This window comes from Poecilia reticulata, chromosome 16 (genome assembly GCF_904066995.2).
Source record: "Poecilia reticulata chromosome 16, P_reticulata-male-v2, whole genome shotgun sequence".
NCBI lineage: Eukaryota > Metazoa > Chordata > Actinopteri > Cyprinodontiformes > Poeciliidae > Poecilia > Poecilia reticulata.
In genome coordinates, this window is record NC_088845.1 from 21929532 (window position 1) to 21949407 (window position 19876).

General features: G+C 38.3%; 1 protein-coding gene across 2 annotated transcripts in view; it reads right to left on the bottom strand.

Moving 5' to 3' along the window:
- Positions 1–1014: 1014 nt before the first annotated feature.
- sntb1 (syntrophin, basic 1) overlaps positions 1015–19876 on the bottom strand; it is a 40428-nt gene continuing 21566 nt past the window's right edge. Inside the window, exons 4-9 of one of the 2 annotated variants that reach the window (XM_008432223.3) lie at positions 17588–17705; positions 17357–17446; positions 14830–14966; positions 13083–13279; positions 5659–5888; positions 1015–3316 (exon numbers count right to left, since the gene is read on the bottom strand). In XM_008432223.3, the coding sequence (XP_008430445.2) occupies positions 3224–3316; positions 5659–5888; positions 13083–13279; positions 14830–14966; positions 17357–17446; positions 17588–17705 (865 nt within the window). In that variant the 3' untranslated portion in view covers positions 1015–3223. Of the gene's footprint in view, positions 3317–5658; positions 5889–11970; positions 12961–13082; positions 13280–14829; positions 14967–17356; positions 17447–17587; positions 17706–19876 lie in introns of those variants that run through there. The other variant, XM_017309742.2, reaches the window with a different exon arrangement.

A 19876-nucleotide genomic window follows, 5' to 3' on the forward strand; every position in this document is an offset into this window, starting at 1 on the left:
CCGACTCCAACTGAACTGTCACCAAGAGCTTGTAATTTAGCACATCTCCATGATTTCAGCTGCTCCCAAAATGCAATACTGCTTGTTTGTGCCTCACAAAAGATACCGTGAACAGTTTTCTGTAAGGAATTGACATCATTTGGACCCTTTTATTTTTTTCCGTAACAGTGGGACAAATTTTTATTTTTTATTACCATTTTAATTTTTTTCACATTTTGTGACTTTACAACCACGAAATTTAATTTCACTGCAGAAATGAAATGGCAAGAAACCCATTGCTTCTACTTGAGTAAAATTTTGAAAATAGCTACTCTTACTTGAGTACAATTTATGGATACTCCGCCAGGTAGTGGAGTATTCAGTGAAGTGGTTACTGCACTGAAGTAAGTACAGTGAAGTAACCTGCAGTTATTTCACTCAATTAGGGAAAAAATGCAGACACTGACACATGCACAGTTTGTTAATGAGAGACTTCTGGAAAAGCGGCCCTCTGGTCATGGAGGCTCAGGTGGTTACGAGTCTCTACATAGCAATTCAGCTGATCCCATAGGGACTATGTTTTTGTACTCTTGAGTCATTTTTGGGATGACTACTTTTCACTTCTTCAATAAAAGCATATAGAGGAAATGCTACTCTTAAAAAAAGACAGAGAGCATTCCTGAAAACAAAACCTGTTACCGGCCACAGAGGACTCGAGTCCAGCATAGAGGTTTACCTTCCAGTTGGACAACAGCTCAAAACGTGATGTATGGCCAGAGCTACAAAGCAGATGCAAGCAAAATTCAGGTGGCCCAATCAAAGTTCAGGAACTAAATCTAATTGAAAATTTGTCGCAAACTTGCAAACTGATGTTTATAAGAGCTTTCCATCCAATCTAATCAAACTTGATCATTCATGAAAAATGAGCAAAGCAGGCACAAACACACCCCGTTTTTACGCCGAGACAAACTGTGAAAAAGCTTAAAGGAAATTAATGCTTTTGCAAGAGTCAAAAATCAAACGCAAGAGTCAGTGTCATTAGCAAACAGATTTAATTTACATCTTTATGACAGAGGAGGTGATCTGTGTTTGCTGCTGATGAAAAATAATCAATCACAGCTGAAGACAATAAAAACAACTAATCAACTGTTGTTTATCACAGGATTGATGTGCAACGTCTGAATTAAAAAGTGAGCATCATCATTCTGAGTGACAGTACAGTAGCTGCCGAAGGCATCAGAGATCTACATATGAAAGCAGCTTTTTTTCCCCTCAGAGAGCTCGTCTCCACTTTACATTATCAACAAGTGCTGGATCCATCAGTGTTACAAATCTTTACAACAACAAAACATATAGCTTTCTCAACAGTGTGGTAGGATTGTAATGCATATATCACTTTATACAGTGTACGTGTGTGTGCAGTGTGTCTTTGCAGAAGGCTGGGCATAGGATATAACCATCAAAGAAGCTTTATTGCTACTTATGCTCAAACTGTGTTGTCTGGTTAATTTATTTAAAAGTAAACCATTTTTTTCCCTCTCCAGTTTCTGCAAGATGGAGAGGAAACCTGGCAGGTGGCTTTGTCAGACTGATGCATCAGTCCACAGATGTGGAAAGAATAATGACCTGCACAGCTGCTGTGGGACTAAAACAGGACCCAGAACTGTTATGCCTCCTTCCTGTATTAATGATGCTGGATGTGATGCTTGCTGCACTGTTTTTAATGAGTTTTATCTCTGTTACAAATATTGCCGATCAATCAAATAACAAATAGCAATTAAAATCTTGATGAATGCGAAGCTGCGACAGCGCAACTGTCGTCAGTCCTGGGAAAGATGAATGGTTCGCTCTGAGATAACATCAGAAGCACTAAACAACATCATCATCATATTGGATCAGACCGGAGAAAATGGCATATTTCAGCATTTTGAGAAATAATCAGCGTTTTCCATGACCAGATTTTAACCAGGGATCTGGTAACGGACCAGGAGTCCTGATTTTAAGTTCTTGTGAAGTAAGAAATGTTCTGGACAGCAAAGTCGAAGTTTTGGCAGCTTGGGTAAAAAGACAAATTTGTCTTTTCTCGGCAAAGGCGGAGCATGAAAAAGTACTTATTGCAGGGATAGAAATAAGTGAAAATTCTGTTAAGCATAATTTAACTTTTTTTTTAAAACTGCAGTTCTGATGCACAACGTAATATGTAATGTGCTGTTATTCCCCTAAAATGTTACGCATCTAACCTCAGGATCTGGTATAAGAAAAGTGATTTTAAAAAATAAATTATTTCTATAATAGATATAGATTACCATAAATCAATTATTTATGTAAGGCTGTGAGAAGTTGATAATGGTCATTTGCCTAAAAAATATAACATTTACCTTATATTATTTGGCTAAACTATTCCAAAAATTCTCTCTAGTGTTTTATGCGACGCAGGGAAAAAAAAAAAAAAAAAATCAATCCTCTGTCTCTTCAGGCCCATCAGGTCTTCAACCTTCATGTGCAACTGTCATGCTGAAATACCTTAAAAACATGGGACGGTCATCATGAGCGAGCCGTTAAAAGAATGCAGTGACAGTTTAAATTTCAGTGAGCCGTCATTTTGTGGGAAAACGTGCCCCCCTCCCCAGTCTGGATGATGAATGCAGACACGGATAACGAGACATCCCGGGGGGACTCTAATAAAGACTAATGTGCAAAGTTTCTCCACGCCGTGTCATGTATGAGGAAGACGGATGACAAGTGAAATTAGGAATGTCCTTTCAGAGTTGATGGTAAATAAATTATATAATTGGTAAATGGAAGGCAGGTTGCTGTTACATTTTGATTGAATTAAAAGTTAATTCATCTCCATCCTGCTACGTGTGGCCAGTCCTTCCCATCCTGGACGTGACAGTAATGCCCGATGTTCTCTTGTGAGTTTGTTGGTACATCAATATACGTCATCCACCTGCTTCAAGTCCAGTTCACATTTTCCTCTCCGGTTCTTCAACCGACATTCAAGTTCCTGGAGCCCTGACAGGGGGTCATTCACCCCGCCCCAACATATGTCTGAAAAATAACCAGTTTCAGGCACCTGCTAAGACACAGAACCCCCCAAAAAGCTCAAATTACAGGTAAAAGCTACATTCATTCAGCTTGGGTTTCCAAATAAAGCAGCTTGAGGTGGAGTGCCGCACGTGAGCTGTGGCCAGATGTAGAAACAAGATGGGTTCGTTTTCACAGGAGTTTGAGAGTCCCCGGATCAGGCCACCAGACCCAGACGGGAGATCTTGGCGGACAGGAAAGAGTGGAGGATGAAGACAATCGGTTTTGGACATGAGTGAAGATCCAGTTGCTGGAAGCAGAAAAATTAAATTAAAATTTAATAATCAAGAAGAGGACAAAAAGACAACAACAACAAAACAAAGAAATGCTACAAGACAGAGAAAGATTTACTGTGTGCTAAAAAAATCACTGAACATGCCCCATGTACGTGTTACTTCACGATTCCCTGATTGGATAGATCAGGGTAGCCTGATAAATTAGACATGCACACAGTTCCTGCCAAGTTGAAAACTATAGTAAACAGTGAAAAAAACTCACACAGCTGACTTTCACACATTGAGCTAACGAGCTGTCAGCTGCGTCCACAATCCACAAGGGATTGTTTATCGAAGCTTGTCTGAAACTGTGCTTGGATTCAGAAATGATACAGACGACGAAATCTGTTATGCTCAAGTAGCCAAGAGAGGGTTTTGAATCAGTGCTTAGAAGTCTCTGCTTATTTGCCTTGAGCATAAGGAGAGCAGTCAGAACTGAGCGTTTCTGTCTGAGTATTGTATATAAGGACTGTTGTTACAGTCTGAAGCATTAATACATCACTTCAGCTTCCAATTTTTTCAATCTAAGGAGCTCAGGGAGACCATATTGCAGTTTTCAGAGTGACTTTTCATCCACTACACAGCGACAAGTTAAGAATAATAAAGCAGCAGGCCTCTTGGTAGATGAAGTAAAAAAAAAGTTAGATAAATAACCAACTAGATGTTAACAAATTTGTGGTAAACACGGTGAACAAAGAAACTTAGCTCATTACATTGATAAAACCTGATTACTTTGCTCCCATAGGGCAGCTGCACTTTATTCAGAGAGCCGCTGAGAGCAGCAAACAGATTAAAAGTCTTACAGTCGGTGACAGGCTATTTTCTAGGAAAACCTGCGCCTGAAATACTGCCGTGTTCATTCCAGGTGTTATTTCCTAACGAAGTGCTGTAATTTACTTTTAGCAGCACTTACTTCCTTGCTTCTTCTTGTCATGTACACTTTACACCGCAGATTGTTTCTCGCTTTATTCGGAAGAGGCCCCCCCACTTAGAGACAGAATGAGTTGTTCTGTTTTTTTTTGGTGTGAGGCAGTGAATGCCTCAGCAGCACGTTGGTAAAAACACCACCGCACGCTCTGAAGTCATTACTTTTATCGCAGCTCTGGTTAATTGATATTTAATTCTAGTTTAATAAATTTACATTTATTTTTCAATCTGAAATGCTACGATGGAAAGGACACGTAGGAATGCTGTGTAGCAGTGAAGCTTTTTTTTTTCTGAGACAGTAATTGGGTTTTTATTAACTTTGGTGGAGCATCGGTTACTTCTTGGTTTGCATTTACTCGTAATTAATCTCCACACGATTCCCTCTGCTTGTGGTATGTATAATAATTTGATATTTTAAAGATAAAGGTAATACGCAGTGCACGTAGTTGGAGCCAGATACTTAACATATACTGTATAAGGAGACTATATATTCTTCTGTTTTGCTGAATAACCGACATTTAAATACAATAAAGCAGTTCCTGTTTCACAGTCAGGATCACCACAATTATTTCTAATTGCTTAATTGTCTTAATTTTGAATATTTGAATACTAACCTGTAAATGGATTTTAGGGCAAAATCTCAAACATGCTGCTTCCTTGAATGATGTCATGGGAAAATTTTGATAATTCAACTTATAAAAAAGTGGTTCATCTTTGGCTACAATTTAGCAGCGTAAACACTACTTTTCAAGAAGGACGGCTTCTGTGTTATCAGTCTCAGAACAGAGACCTTGTAAAGATGCTAGCTGAAGCAAGTCTATCAAGAAGTAGTACATAAACCTCTAAATCTAAAGGGTGATCAAGTGTCCTCTTTTCTCCAGACATGTCCACTTTTCACATTCTGTCCGGGGTGTTCGGGGGCCTTTCTTTGATGAAAATGTCTGCATTTTCATCGTTTTTCAGGGGACCAATAGCCATATTTAAACTGACAGGGGCGATGCATGAAATACGACAGCCTTTCGCTCATGTGACGTCCTCCCCGTCCCAGGCTGCTGCCAAGTGGCTGGTTCTCATTCATTCATAGATGGAACAGACAGCATTATGGATGTCTTTCATACTGTGCCGGCCGCAACAATGGTGGCAGAGTGCATCGTGCGCATAGCTGGCACGTGTGTTTCTGTGTGTCATAAAGGCGCCAAAGAGGTCACACGGACACAATTACAAAAAAAAAAGATAGTTAATCTATTAAATTGACTAAAAAGGGATATTTTTTCCCCTCAGAAGAGGCTGATTTTATTCATCCCATTTGGTTTTAGTAGAACACAAGCATAAGAGTTCAACTGTTTTCTGATGCATCTTCAATGTCAAATCAAAGCTCTTGGGAACTTACAATCTCTCCCTCCTTCCCTCCAAAGTCCAGAAGGAGCATGCGTACGCCGTCGTCCGCGGACAGTTTTAGTTTTTCAAAGGGGTAGGAGAGGAGCACTTGGGGCTTGACCGATGTGTCAATTACTCTCTCCTCGCCGTCCTCCCCGTCTCCTACTTTTGGGTCAGCTAGCACAGAGAAGCCCTTCTCGTAGTGAATCACCAGCCGGCACTCCTGACTCTGGTACAAGCAACCTGAGAAACGGAGAATATTGTAACTATTTAGGATGCTAATGAATACATCTTCTCTGTAATGTAAGAATAGCAGAAACAGGAATCATTCCCAATACAGTTGTGTTCAATAAATTAGAATTTTATTGAAAAGTTATTTTATTTAACTAAGTGAAGCATTTATAGCATATGTAACATTATGTAGATTAATTATGCACAGACTTGTATTTTCAAGGCGTTATGTCTGCCAACAGATGATAAGGGGCAAATTTTGTCAAGCATTCCCACAAATTTGATTAGGCCATTCTAACACAGATGCACTGATCTAAATCATTCTATTACAGCTCTCTGTATGTTCAGAGGTTTTTGTCCTGCTTGAAGGTGAACCTGCTTAATTATTTCGCAGCCTCCAACATCTCCATCCACCATCCACTTTTCTTTCAGGGACATTTGCTCAAGGCTGCCACTGTCATGCTTTAAAGTAAGACTGTTATATTCAGAGGTGTGTGTACAGATAGCATCTTAAATGTAATCCAACAAAAAATAATAACATCTGCATGCCATGCTTTTCAGATTTATATTTGTCAAAAAAAAAGACAAGAAAATGTCAGAATCATATATTATTTTCTTTCCGCCTTACAATTACACACTGCTCTGCATTATTATCACAGCAACGTCCCCAAAAACCTGTTGTTATAATGAGACAAATCATAGAAAACTTCAATGGATGTGAAAACGTCCGCAAAGCACAGTACACGCATCATCTTTCCTCTAATTAATGCATCTCACATGTTTGCTTCACGAATCCACCTCAGGGTTGCAACATTTCAGTGACACCCATTGCTCTCCTGTTGAAGATCTCGCCATAAACAGAGAGCGCAATTTCTCAGATTTACACCATTTCTTGCCACTTATTTCCAGCTCGCTCTCCTCTCCTCACAGCAGGCGTCTCGCCTGAAAGCCGAGTGAAGCCCGCCATCTTCATCAACTCGCTCTTTTTAAGTGTAGCCTCCGTCGTCTTTGTCTCCTCCCTGCACAGCGCCACCGTGGGACAAGTTCTTTTATTTGTCAAAAACAGCTGAGTACTCACGCCCTGACAATGGCAGACATTGAGGAGACATGCCGAGAAGTTTATTTACAGCGTACAGTAAGCTCCCATCTCAGTGACATCTGATCTACCAAGCTGTGAGTTTGTTTGACAAAGAGACAACAAGCGAGAGGAGTTGTTATCTCTCCAGTGTTTGCTGAAAGCCAGAGAAAGATGAGTGTGTGTGCATGTGTCTCTGTGTGCAGAGGAGGGTATCTAAGTGTGCTTATATATGTGGCAATAAAGGTGTGCAGCCCATACTACTGGTTACAAAAAAAAGTTACCTGAAATAACATAAAGAAACTGAAATATTGTTATGTGCTAGTGATTATCATTTCAATGCATGAATGCATGTTTGTTTCCTCATGCGTGTGCATGTCTGAGGAAAGTTTTCCCTTGCAGGCTGTCTCTGACTATTAACAGGTTGTTATTTTCACAAAACCATAACAATGCATGTTGAATTCATTTTCTGGGTTTGTATAAGATTAACAAATGTAGCAATGTTGTGATGGACTTCATGGATTAGCAGGGGCATCGCTTTATAAGCATGTTCATGCACTTATTCGCAATTACAATCACTGCTGGTGAGCTGATTGCCACTTACAGTAGCAGCAGTTGTCCACTGAAAAACAATCCACCAATCAAAACCTGAATGTAGGAATTTTCCGAATCAACTTTGTTTACAGAGAAAATTTAAAGCAAAATAAAAAAAAAAGTTGGCAAAAAGAGGTGTACAATGAACCCCTAAATGCATTATTACAAGATTCACTTTCGACAGTTGGAGGCTGATCCACAAGGATGGGGGTGCTATAGCAAAAGCCCAGTGTTAAACATGCAGCTTTGGAGACATTTTGATGACAAACCGTAAAAAATAATTTGAAAAGCTATTCCTAAGAGGGGCTGTTGCACATTTGAGTTGAGCCAATGCAGTCTGTCTCTTCCTGGTTCCAGTCGGGAATCCGGCTCCAGAATTTTTAATTGGTTGCAGTCAAAATAACATAAGTGGGCTGATTCCAAGCAAAGAAAAATGCATTAACTTTCAGGCAACTAATTAACTAATACTCCTCTTCCTGTCAATATTAGTGAGAAGAGCTGGCTGAGTGCTGAAATGTTTCCGATTAAAAAAAATAAAAAAAAATAGCTAAGTCGTATGTTAAACTAAATGTAAAATAACTTCTAAATTTCTGGCTTGTGTCTGAAGAGAAAATGATGTGGCATTCAAGGTTCAACAAGGTCCCCAGATGACCGTTTCCACTTTACCATCGTTTTGTTTAAAATTTACATGCGATCCGTCTTTTTTATTTTTTTCAGTTATTTAATGCAGTTCAAATAACTTTTAACCGGCGTGGGGTCATCAGAACAAGAACACTGTTCTGCGTGTCATCTTCACAAAAGTATAATAAATATACTGTATTTATGGAATCTAACCTCAAGAAAGCACATACACTCAAAATTTAATTCGTCTGAGGGACACCTCAAATTACAGCAGTAAAAACCTTTAAAGTTTACATATATTTCCTCAGTATTTTGTAACACTGCCTTCAAACTGTCTGACTGGGGTCAAACATCTTGGGTTTCTCTCCACCAGCTTCTCAAAGGGTACTTTGTAAAAGCTTGCATTGTCATACATTGTCCTCTTTATGTCATTTGCCAAGGGAACCATTTTTTAATCACTAAAGTATTTCAACAACTTAATCTGGCTGACCACTGAGGTTTATCAGACTTTCCTTCAAATAGTCAGACCTCTACAGCCAGAGCACAGATACCTAATCAAATGGTAACATTATGCAAAATAACAGCGTAATATAAATCTAATGAACGGCGTGGCAGAGCCATCGCACCTCTACAGGCATAAAAGGGGCTTCAAATGGATGAAAGAGTGCCGGTCTTTGCTGAATTTTAGACCTGAAACTGTACTCTTCTATCTGAGCACGTTGTTCGGCAGGGAAAGCAGGGTTTCCCATCAGAATACGCGCTCGCATAAAGGGGCTTTTCAGGCTGCAACAAAGACCCCTTTTCTGACATTGAGTGTAGGAGACAAGGAACGATGGAGGATCAGAGAGTGATAACAGAGTGAGGGAATAAATCAGGGTAACACCGGACAGTAGGAGAGAGCAGATACACTACTTCTGAGACCACTTCTGGTCTTTCAACTAAAAGGTTACTAAAGGACAAAATCTGTTTTTCAGACTTTTATCTTGAACTTATAGGTCGTTGGGATCGAAAAGTACCTGAGATTTCGAAGGTGCACACGACTTCAAGTGTCACAGCAGGTTAATAGATTAGTTTTCCACCACCGCTGAGTTAATTTGATTTTTAAAGAGCTTCAAGTCATTATGCTGTTTACCTGTTCACCAAGACCACCCCGGTGACCCCAAAAGCAATTAAACAAGTTTTGCAGACTTCACTCTGACAAACACTTTAATGAGAAGTTCAAGAAGCCAGAGATGAAGGATTGCTGACTTTAAGCAAATCTTTACATCTTCAACTTAGAATAGAGGCATGTCTCAAACCTTTTGTGAGCAAAACCGCAAAAAAAAGCATCTCTATATTGTTGGCTTAAAGGTTTGGGTAGCTTAAAGGAATAGTTCATGATTTTTGAGGAGATATTCGGACATAAGCAGCAAGTACTTTTAAAAAGAAAATAATAAACATGAAATCTTGTCCGTTACACCACCCTTATATTATTAATGCAATTCAATATTAGTTTTATTATATAAAAAAAAACACCAATACAAACAGATGCATTATTTAAAGGACATTTTTAAATAATCCATAGTTTTATTCCAAAACTATAGAAGTTCTCTTTAGTCTCTTGGTTCAGACGGACTTGTATAGTTTAATTCTAAATTAAAACACTAAAATAAATAAAGATATTTACTGCTCATAACTCTTTATCATGACCTAACAGAGTTCTGACCCACTCCTTTAAAGCACATCAATATTATGCAGAATTATGAGTAAAACAAACCAAAAAAATACAATGATTCCCTAGTTTTCCCCCCCAGTTTACACTAAGCCAGTCATTCATTAAATCTAATTCTGTGTTGATGGAACTAGGAAATCAAGCTGCTTCCTCCTTTTTTTCTTTTCTGCTCAGAAAACTGCAACATTTGACTTCAGGTGCGTTCTTCTTGGATTTTAAATCTGAAACACAGTAAACAAGACTTTCTAATACAAAAAGAAAGTGTTTTCGAAAACATTTTTCATTTGAAGCGGAATATCTATTAAACAGAACACGCCTGCTGTTTGCTGAAATTGTCAGCATTATTATCACAAAATAAGATACGCCAGAAGGTCAAGTGAAACTTGATTTCGGAGCCGTACAAATTCACTTCCCCTTTAACATCCCCAAAGAACGTCTAACCGCCTGTTGAGTGACTAAGAATTAATCTATCTTCAGAGCAAATCTTCACTGTGAGCCCTGACAATGAATAAAGCATCAGAGTTTAGGATGTTCTATAAAGAAGCCGACAAGGTCAGCGGGATGACGCCTGGTAAGTGCTTAAAACACGAGTGAATGTATTTTGTATGCAATGTCACACTCCTTCACGGGGAACTGTAAAATTACTTTCCTACCTGCACGACCCGACTGAGAAACTGGTGTTTCTTTATGAAACTCAGTTTAAATGAAAAGCTAAGGTGTGGCAAAGGCAAATACTTTTTTATGAAGCTATTTAATTAGCTAGCATTTTTAACGACAAATAATTTTTAGGATAATTTTTCAACTACAGTTTAGCTTATCCTAGCTTTTTAAAGGTACGTGATGTTGTCGGCCAAACATTTGATGAATGATATAATGTTAGATTAAGACTATAGTATGAGTATAATCTCTCTAAACATAAAATGATGTCAGGTAAAAACATGCCTGAATCTTAGAGCGTCACAATGATGCTCTGAGGGAAAGTTCTCAATTTTCTGAGGATTTCAATTTTTTTTAACCTCATAAATTTTACATTATGTCGTCAAATCAAAATGGTCCCATTAAATAACAAGAAAAACTTCTGTTATAAAATATTTAACTGGTCCAATTTCTCATGAGTTGTTGGTCTTTAACACTGACATGCTGGAGATACTTTTGGAAAACTGTTGCTTCCAAAATCTCCGAGAGGATTAAGTAAAATACTACTTTACTCTAGTGTAAAATGTATTGTCAGAAGTAATCCATTAAGGTCCAATATATCTGCCTACCCATTCAAGTACTTTTCTCCTGGCAACGGCTAAACCTAGATTCACTTTTTGTGTTGAAGGAAGCAGGCGTTCACTGGAATTCACTGAGCTCTTGTGAGAAAGCAAGTTCATGTGCAAATATTTGTAGGACCAGCCTGTATGCCTTGGTGATGCATTTCATACACCTGTTTAAAGGGAAGTGAGTAAAACACCCACATGCAATGATCCGGGTGAGTCGGTGAATACGTTTGGTAAAAATACTGCAATAGAAAAAGCGTTTTAAACCAGCCCTAATTTCTTTGTATTTTGCTCCAGGGAAACAAGAACTTCTTGTAATCTGCATCAACAATTATCCAAATTTTTTTGGAAAGTTTTCTCGAGTCTTATTGGACTTGAAAGTCTAACTGGTTTAAAAATGATACATGCACAAAAAATACAATTTATTATTAAAACACAAACAATTAGTAAGCGAGCAAAGAATGAACTGAAAATTGTTGTAAAAGCAGCCAAAGTTTAAACAGCCTGAAGATCTTATGGTGAGGATCTGAAAAAAAAAAAATGATATGATATATATATATATATATATATATATATATATATATATATATATATATATATATATATATATATATATATATATATATATATATATATATATATATGTTTTAATAATAAATTGTACATACTTCATCGCCTCACTTACCAAGGACCACCCTTCATATACACCATGTTTTTAGAAACATGCCTACCTGCAGAAAGGCTAACATTGCTTAAGCTAAACCAAAAAGATTAACATACACTAAACATAGTGGTAGGTCAATTAACCACAATGTTTAGTGTATGCAGTGATTATTAGAGACATATGGAGTATTGAAGCATATTTAACAGGGACTCAGAAAGATGTTTTCTAGCACAGACCTCATGACAGATGCATATCATAAGGAAATAATTGCTCTGTCAACTTTAAAAGCAATAAAACATCACTTTACTGTGTTTGCAGTAGAAACCGAATAAAAACAGTCGACCAAAGGTTGCTGCAGATCATTTTACTGATTACATATCTTATTAACATTGAGAGTGAGAGAGATAGAGCACAGAGCCAGGAGACTAGAAACACGCCAATCAAACAGTGTCCACAAACACCGGAACACACTCTCCCACAGAACTACCAGCTTGATTGCATCAAGGTCATGAAGACTGTTCGACTCTATCTTTTGATGCCGAGCAACTTGTGACTTTTAGTTTACACTGTAAACGTAACCTTTACTTTCCCTTTAACAACCTGCCAACTACTGAAGACCAGGGACAGTGGGCTGAGACAGGCTGTGGCTGAGTTTAACAGGAATTTGAAGGTAAATGACAGATGAACTATTGTGTGTATCATATGGGGTTTGGATGCACACAATTTCACAGATAGAGTCTGGGGTGAAGCTTAATTTGGCACATGGAAACTTGAGGAGGACTCAGGGGAAAGGAGCATTTCCCAGGACATTTTGTGCTTTAAGAAAGATGGAGGCCATGAAAGAGGGGGGTTTTTACTCCGATCCCCCTAAACAACACATATTCAATGCAAATGCACACATTTGCACACACAATTCCTTGCTATAAATAGCAAGTGCTTTGTCTACATCTTCCATATGGCTGTCGTCTTATATCAAAGAGGCTCTTCTATCTCAGAGGATGTGGGAGTCTGTTCTCACATGTACACATATTGCTTTATGCAGCGACTCCAGGTTTGCTTGACCCAAGGCAGTGGTTTCCACCGCAGACTCCTAAATCTCTCTGGAAGCGCTTGTGTCACTAGACGCCAGAACCAATCTGAGGAAGTGTTGCAGAAACCTGTAAAGTGACCAGGACAGTTCACCTTGCTCTTCCCATCCTTTATGCTTTTTCTGTCTTTCTCTTGTCTAAAGTGTCTATTTGTGTGAGTGTTTTATGACAGTGAATGTACTAAAACTCACTTGTTGTGACTTCTTTGATCATCTCAGCCGACGCATGACAGCCGTTGACAATGTGTCTCGTCCACATGGACAAATCCTTTGTGGTCTCAGTCCGGAAAAGGTGAGTTTCGATGCCGAGACGCGTGCCAGTCCGAGTGGCAAAAAACAGCTCAGTGCCAGAACACGGCGACCCCCGGTCAGGACCAGAGTGGACCAGACTGCAAGAATGACACTTGTTAAAATCAGACATATTGGATATAGATTTTTTAAACAAGCTTAAAACAAAGATTTAATGAATACCATTTTAGTATCAGTAAGTTATTTATTCATCTAATATGCTAATATGTGCAACGCATGCTGATGTTGCTTTTAAGAGTTTTTTGTCAAACTGACATGTTTCAGATCATTCAACACTGTAATTTTCTGAAATTACATCCTCATTATGTCAAGGCCAAAAAAAATCCAAACCATCCTGACCTTGTGAGAAACAGTAACTGTCCTCAAACCTAAAACCGAACAACAACTGTCACCGGGCTTCTGTGGTGAGCCCTTTACTTTACTCAGAAGATATTTTCTTCTGCTCTTCTTTGCAGAGTCTTCTTGACTTAGCCACATCAGAGGGTTTCACGCCTGAATGACTTGCTTCAGGTTACACTACAACATCTAAAGTAGAATAATATCTGAACTTTGACAAGGTTATTTCAAAAACCTTCATTTTATTTGTTTTATGAGCCACTCAGAGGTAAACTTACTAGTGTTTCTTTTGATCATTGTCCTGCTACTGAAAGCAAGAGTTTAAGCTTAAAGTTATTGAACTGATACCTGCACATGTTTCCAAACCTGGAGTCGCTGGTCGACTGCTTTTTTCTGGTATCGTGCTGAATTCATGGATCCGACTCATTTTGGTGCTGAATTAGTAAAGCAGTCGTAGAACGTCACACTCACACCATGTTGATTTAATGGGAGGCACAAGTTCCAACATGTTGCACATTTGTTTCTCATCAGCTTGCAGAGTATTTTTTCCAAAGTCTTGTGGATATTTTATATATATATATATATATATATATATATATATATATATATATATATATATATATATATATATATATATATATATATATATATATATATATATATATATATTTAGCAAACATAAGACAGGTCTTCAAATTATTTTATTACTCATTATTTAAAATCATAGCAGAGAACTGTTTCACACAGGACCAGGGTGATTTTGATAGCTTTTTCCTTAATAAATGTGAGAAACGTGTAAAAACCACAGTTTGTTTTTCCTCAGTCAACCTTAGTCTGACAAAAGAGATCTGACATTCTGAAACAGCTAGCTGTGCCAAAGAAATATTTGAAATAGAAGAAATCTGAGGGCAAACACTTTTTATTTATTATTGCTGCCCTTAATGAAAATTAAAGCTCTATCATAACAAAATCAGTTGTATTTTAAAAATTCAGACAAAATCAAAAGGAAAGAAAATAAGCACAAATTGTAAGGCCAGGTGGACAATGATGTGCAATTACACATTTGGTATGTTAATTGCCAAATTAAATCAAGACCTTTTATAAAGATTTTCAAACTTTACTTTCATAAAAAGTATTATCAATAAATGAGAACTAGTAAATTTTTTTTCTATTGCTTTTATTCAGAATGTCAGGGAAGTAAACTATGGAAAGAAATTTATTTATCTTCAGCTGTTTTTTGTTTTTTTTAAGAACTTGCACATTTCTGTATGTTTGTATTCGTAAAGCTACCTACCGTGTTGCTAAAAGAGGAAAATTGTGTGAAGGGTTTTGCCAGGCCTCTTTGCTCCGAGGCAAACTATCGTACAGCAACAAGTCCTTCTCCGTCACCACCACCAGGACCGGTTTCCAACACTGCTTCTCACTCTCCGTCTGCCGCATAAACAGATAAACAATGAGGGAGGAACAGCTGCTCCCATCCAGCCATATGCTGGGTAAAGAAGAACTGAACAATAATTACAAAAAATAAAATGCAGCGGTAAAAACATGCAACCTGTTCATTCGATTCAGGTTAGTTATTTTGCAAAGTACAAACACTGCCATGGCCTAAGGTATGATACATTATTCTGTGCTTTGTCCTTTGCCTTGTTTTCTTCCTTTCTTTCCCTCAGTTTGAAACTCATTAAAATGATTACACTAATCAGGGGATTTAACTCCTAACATAATGTAATTGTGGATTTTTTTTTGTCCTAAGTCAAGCACAACAGTATTCAGCAGCTTATTATGCAAATTTATGACAAATATAAATTTTTTTATTATTTACAAACCCGGCTGAGAAAGAGAGTTTGACCAGCAGAAAAAAGAAATAACACACTTAATGAGTACTAGATTGCTGATTAATTTAAACTGAGCAAGCGATTACTGAATGTAATGTCAAGAGACCAACTAAGCAACTCTTCCTGGAGGGCCACTCAAGTTGAATTTGATTAGTTGCATGCTGCACAGGGTGACGGATCTGTTAATCTACATGTTTTTGTGCTTAATGTGTAAAATATGTCAAAAACAAACAAGTAAATCCTGGACCCATGACAGTTCGTCTCTAGCTTTGTGTTGCGTATCCAACAGGAAGTGAGATAAAAGTGAACTTAGCTGTTGTGGAGATGCAAGTACACTTTCTCTATCCATTTGCTTTGCCCCCACACCCACTCATCTCCACAAGCCTCTCACTTACACACACACACACACACACGCACACACGCACACACACACACACACACACACACACACACACACACACACACACACACACACACACACACACACACACACACACACACACACACACACACACACACACTCTCTCTCTCTCTATCTGTCACACACATGCACACTCACACAATTCATGTGCATTTTATGTGACAATGCTCCAGAACTCTTCTCATTATGAGAGCTTATCTGCTGCCGAGCCGAGGAATCCAAAGTAGCTCTTTGAAGTTCTGCTTCAACCAATCGCGCAGTGGGATTCAGAGGGTCAAGGGTCAGCTTTTTAACATAATGAGGATATGTTGCTAAGTAACAGTATTGTACTGCATTTGGAGGATCAAATATTGGCAAATTCATGAGGGCTAAATTAGATAGATATGGATGTGTGCGCCTATTTGCACAGGTGTTTGTATATGAAAGAGAGAGCGAAGCTGCATACATGTGAAATTCACAAATACATCGCATGTGTGCGCGCTTCTGTGTGCAGGAGTTGAAGATAATTCCTAATAAGAATGCAGCCCCAGGTAACATAAGCACACAAACACAATCACACAAAAACACTGACTGTTTTCATCTTCTGACCCCATCTTATTGAGTTCCTTTTAAACACACTTATCCAAAACCTCTGTGACATGCAGAAAACCAATCTCACACTTTCTGCAACCAAAGAAAGGGTGACAAAGCACACATTTAATAAACTTAAAAACTACATTTTCTAGGTGCTTTAATGTGGGGTTGCTTTTACTTGTTTAGAGGACAGAGTGGATTATGTAGCTAAATCAAACACGTTTAAATATTAAAGCACACAGAACACACACGCACGCACGCACACACACACACAATACATCTCACCGCTGTAATAGGCCTTTGCAAAATTAAAGGAAATTTCACTCCAGCATGGGCTGGTCTGCGATGCTCATTGTATGACAAACTTGAGTAAAAAATACCAAACTTTAAATTGTATCATGGCATTAAAATATTCAAACAAAAATGTCTTGATCTACTTGTGTTTTACTGGAAGAATCAATTTATATTAATTTCATTACATCTACACACTAAATTTAAAATTGGTTTTCAAGCAAATGTGCTTATTGAGCAGAATATTATATCCATCTCTTTTTTCTAAAACAACAAAAGTCTAACAAGCTAAAACTAATTCAACATTTACTACGGCTATCTGTAGTTAGCAACACAAAAAGTTCGCAAATTTCATTGCTTTTTCTTCTCTTCTGAGTACACGGTTGACAAATAGACACATTGTTGCCCCCTATTGGCAGGAGCAACAAGTCTGATTCCCAGCTTTCAACGTCTAATTTAAGCGATAATCTTGTGGGTGTATTGGTCAAACAACTTTATATATTGTGTTTGGTTATTATTACATAGATTTTACCATACAGTGTTTATGTTTCTTTAAGGATTTGTATAGTACATATTCTATTCTTTCGTATTAAATTCACTGCTGTATGTTATGAGTTCTTACCCTTCAACAAAACCGAACAGCATGACTGTAAAAAGACAAATTCATTTCTGGACCAATTGACACACACACACACACTTACCTTCCCTGCCAGCCATCCCAGGTGTCGGATCTCTTTGCTGCCAGCTACCCCTGTCCTGGATGTATTCTGGACGACTTCCGCCGCTGCTCGCTGTGATGGGGTGACAGGTTTAAGCCTGGAGAGTCATTCGGCATGCACCACCCTCAAAGCAGTTCAGAGGAGTCGCTGACATCTAAATGTACTGTGATGATAAAAGCTTCCTGTAAAAAACGATTCACAGAGGAGACAGACCTGTGCCAGCGTGGATGTGACCGAGTGCATGGAAGAGAACCAGGACAGGGCAGATGGTTGGTCTGGGCACCGGAGCACGATGGTGTGCCTGGCGTCAGGACTGTGCAGCTCCAGTTGTCTGGAGGAGGAGATAACGAAAAGTTAGTAAAGCTTTCAACCTCTCTGATTCATTGAGGGAGGAAAAAAATTAAGTCTTTATAAAACAAAATTGTGTCCCCACCCTAATCAGGCAACTCTAATTTGGCATAGAAACAAAACTGCTACCCAATTACCTATCAGCATTTAACAGATGTTCCATTTATGCCAGCCACTTCGTTATGTGCACTCGGTGAAAAAGTGTGTTAAAATTTGAGTAAATTCAAGCGAGCTGAAAACACAGAAATACCCTTGCATTCTGTGTGTGGGAGAAATGACAAATAGCTGTATCTCAGTAAATTTCCATAAACAATTTGTTCATTTCATATGGGAGCATTTCTGGTCAGGAGAGGCAAAGCATACCCTTCTCGATCTCTCTGGATGGCGCTTTGATTGTGTGCACTCAGAGTATGAATTTTAAAAAGGTGCATGTGGTTGCTGCTAAAGAACAATGCGGTTAACTCTTTCTTTATTGTGCAGCATGACATAGAAGAGAAGGTAGACTGCTACTCAAGTGCTTGGAAGAAGAAAAAAAAATATATATATAAGACAAAGATTAGCAAAGGAGCAACTTTTAAATAAAAAAAAAATAAATTGAAATAGAGTTTGATCAAACGGAGATCACAGAGGTATGTAAATGTCTAACTCTCGCTGACATTTATCCATGCTGGAAGAATATAAAATAACTTATCTGGGGAAAAAAGGGTACAATATATCCCAAATAAGGACCTGATAAGGACACATTAAATTTCAGCATTCAGAAATATAGATTATGCCACCTGTACTCGTCCAAGAAGAAGCATTAATAATGTTAAAGCATTAAAAAAGGGATGAAAAGAAATTGCCAAAAAATCTCATCATCTATCCAGTTTGTTGTTGCTTAATAAGCTGCAATGGTTTCAGCTTCTCTTCACACCTTTACTTTACCTAATAATGAAAGATTTCTTGCATCTCTGAAGAATACCATGCATTCCCTATCTAACAGCATTGCTGCCAGTAAAAACACCACCTACATTAAATCAACTCCTGGGTTTGCTCTGGGTTAAAGTTTTGAATGGGTTCCTGTAAAAAGCCAGGTTGCTAAATAACAGGCCAAGGAGGAGCGGAGGGGAGGAACCTCAGAGGCAGATCTGTGTTTGGTGGAGGAGGCTCTTTAAATATGTTGCACTGGCACCACTTCATTGGCAAAAGAGCTTACAGAAATGCAAAATAGAAGCATTCAGAGCGAGAAGAGAACATCAGATTAGATTACTGCAAAGCTATTACAAAATCATTTTCTACACACGGCTGTTCTCATAGAAATATTATTATCTTCATGCGACAGATCCTTGGTTGGATTTAGCTTCGTGCTTTGACTGGACCATTCTAATGCATGAATATGCTTCAGTCTAAGTCAGTCCATTATAGCTCAGGCTGTGTGTTGACATCTTTAGGCAGATTTCCTTCAGGATTGCCCTGCACTAAACTCAATCCGGGTTCTCAGTCCAGAAGAAAGGCATTGTCATACCAAGATGCCGTTGAGGCCATATTTCAAGGTAGGCTTCAACATTTTCAGGGTGATGCACGCAGGTCACTCACATGGGTTACGCCAAGCTGTAGGCAGGACATTGTTTTTACAACAACTTTCTCTTTTGGCATTCTTCCATAAAGGCCAGATTTGTGAAGATCTAAACTAATAGTTGTCTTGTCAAAAGATTCTCCCACCTCGAGTCATGCAGCACTTTCAGAGTTGGCATGGGCCTTTTGTCTGCTTGTTACTGATAGTTGTGCTTGTTAGGCATGTCTTGGTAGGTTTGCAGGTTTGACATATTCTTCCATTATCCAAAGATTGATTGCCCGGAGCTACAGGTATGTGAAATTCTCAAAGCTAGAGCTATTATATCACAACCCTCCTTTTTCCTACTGTGTTCCTCGGTCTTCATGATGCCATTTGTTCACCAATGTTCAATAAAAAATTAATTGGACTTATACTGAGGTTAAGCAAGAAGACAATTTTAAGTATGTGACTTCTTCAGGCATTTCATTTAGAGGGACTAAATGAAATAAATACACATCTCTGCTGCTTTACTTTGTTTTTCACATAAAATACCAATGAAATCTAAAACATTTCTATAGTTGTAATGTGAACAAACTTAGCAAAGTTCAAGAGCAGTG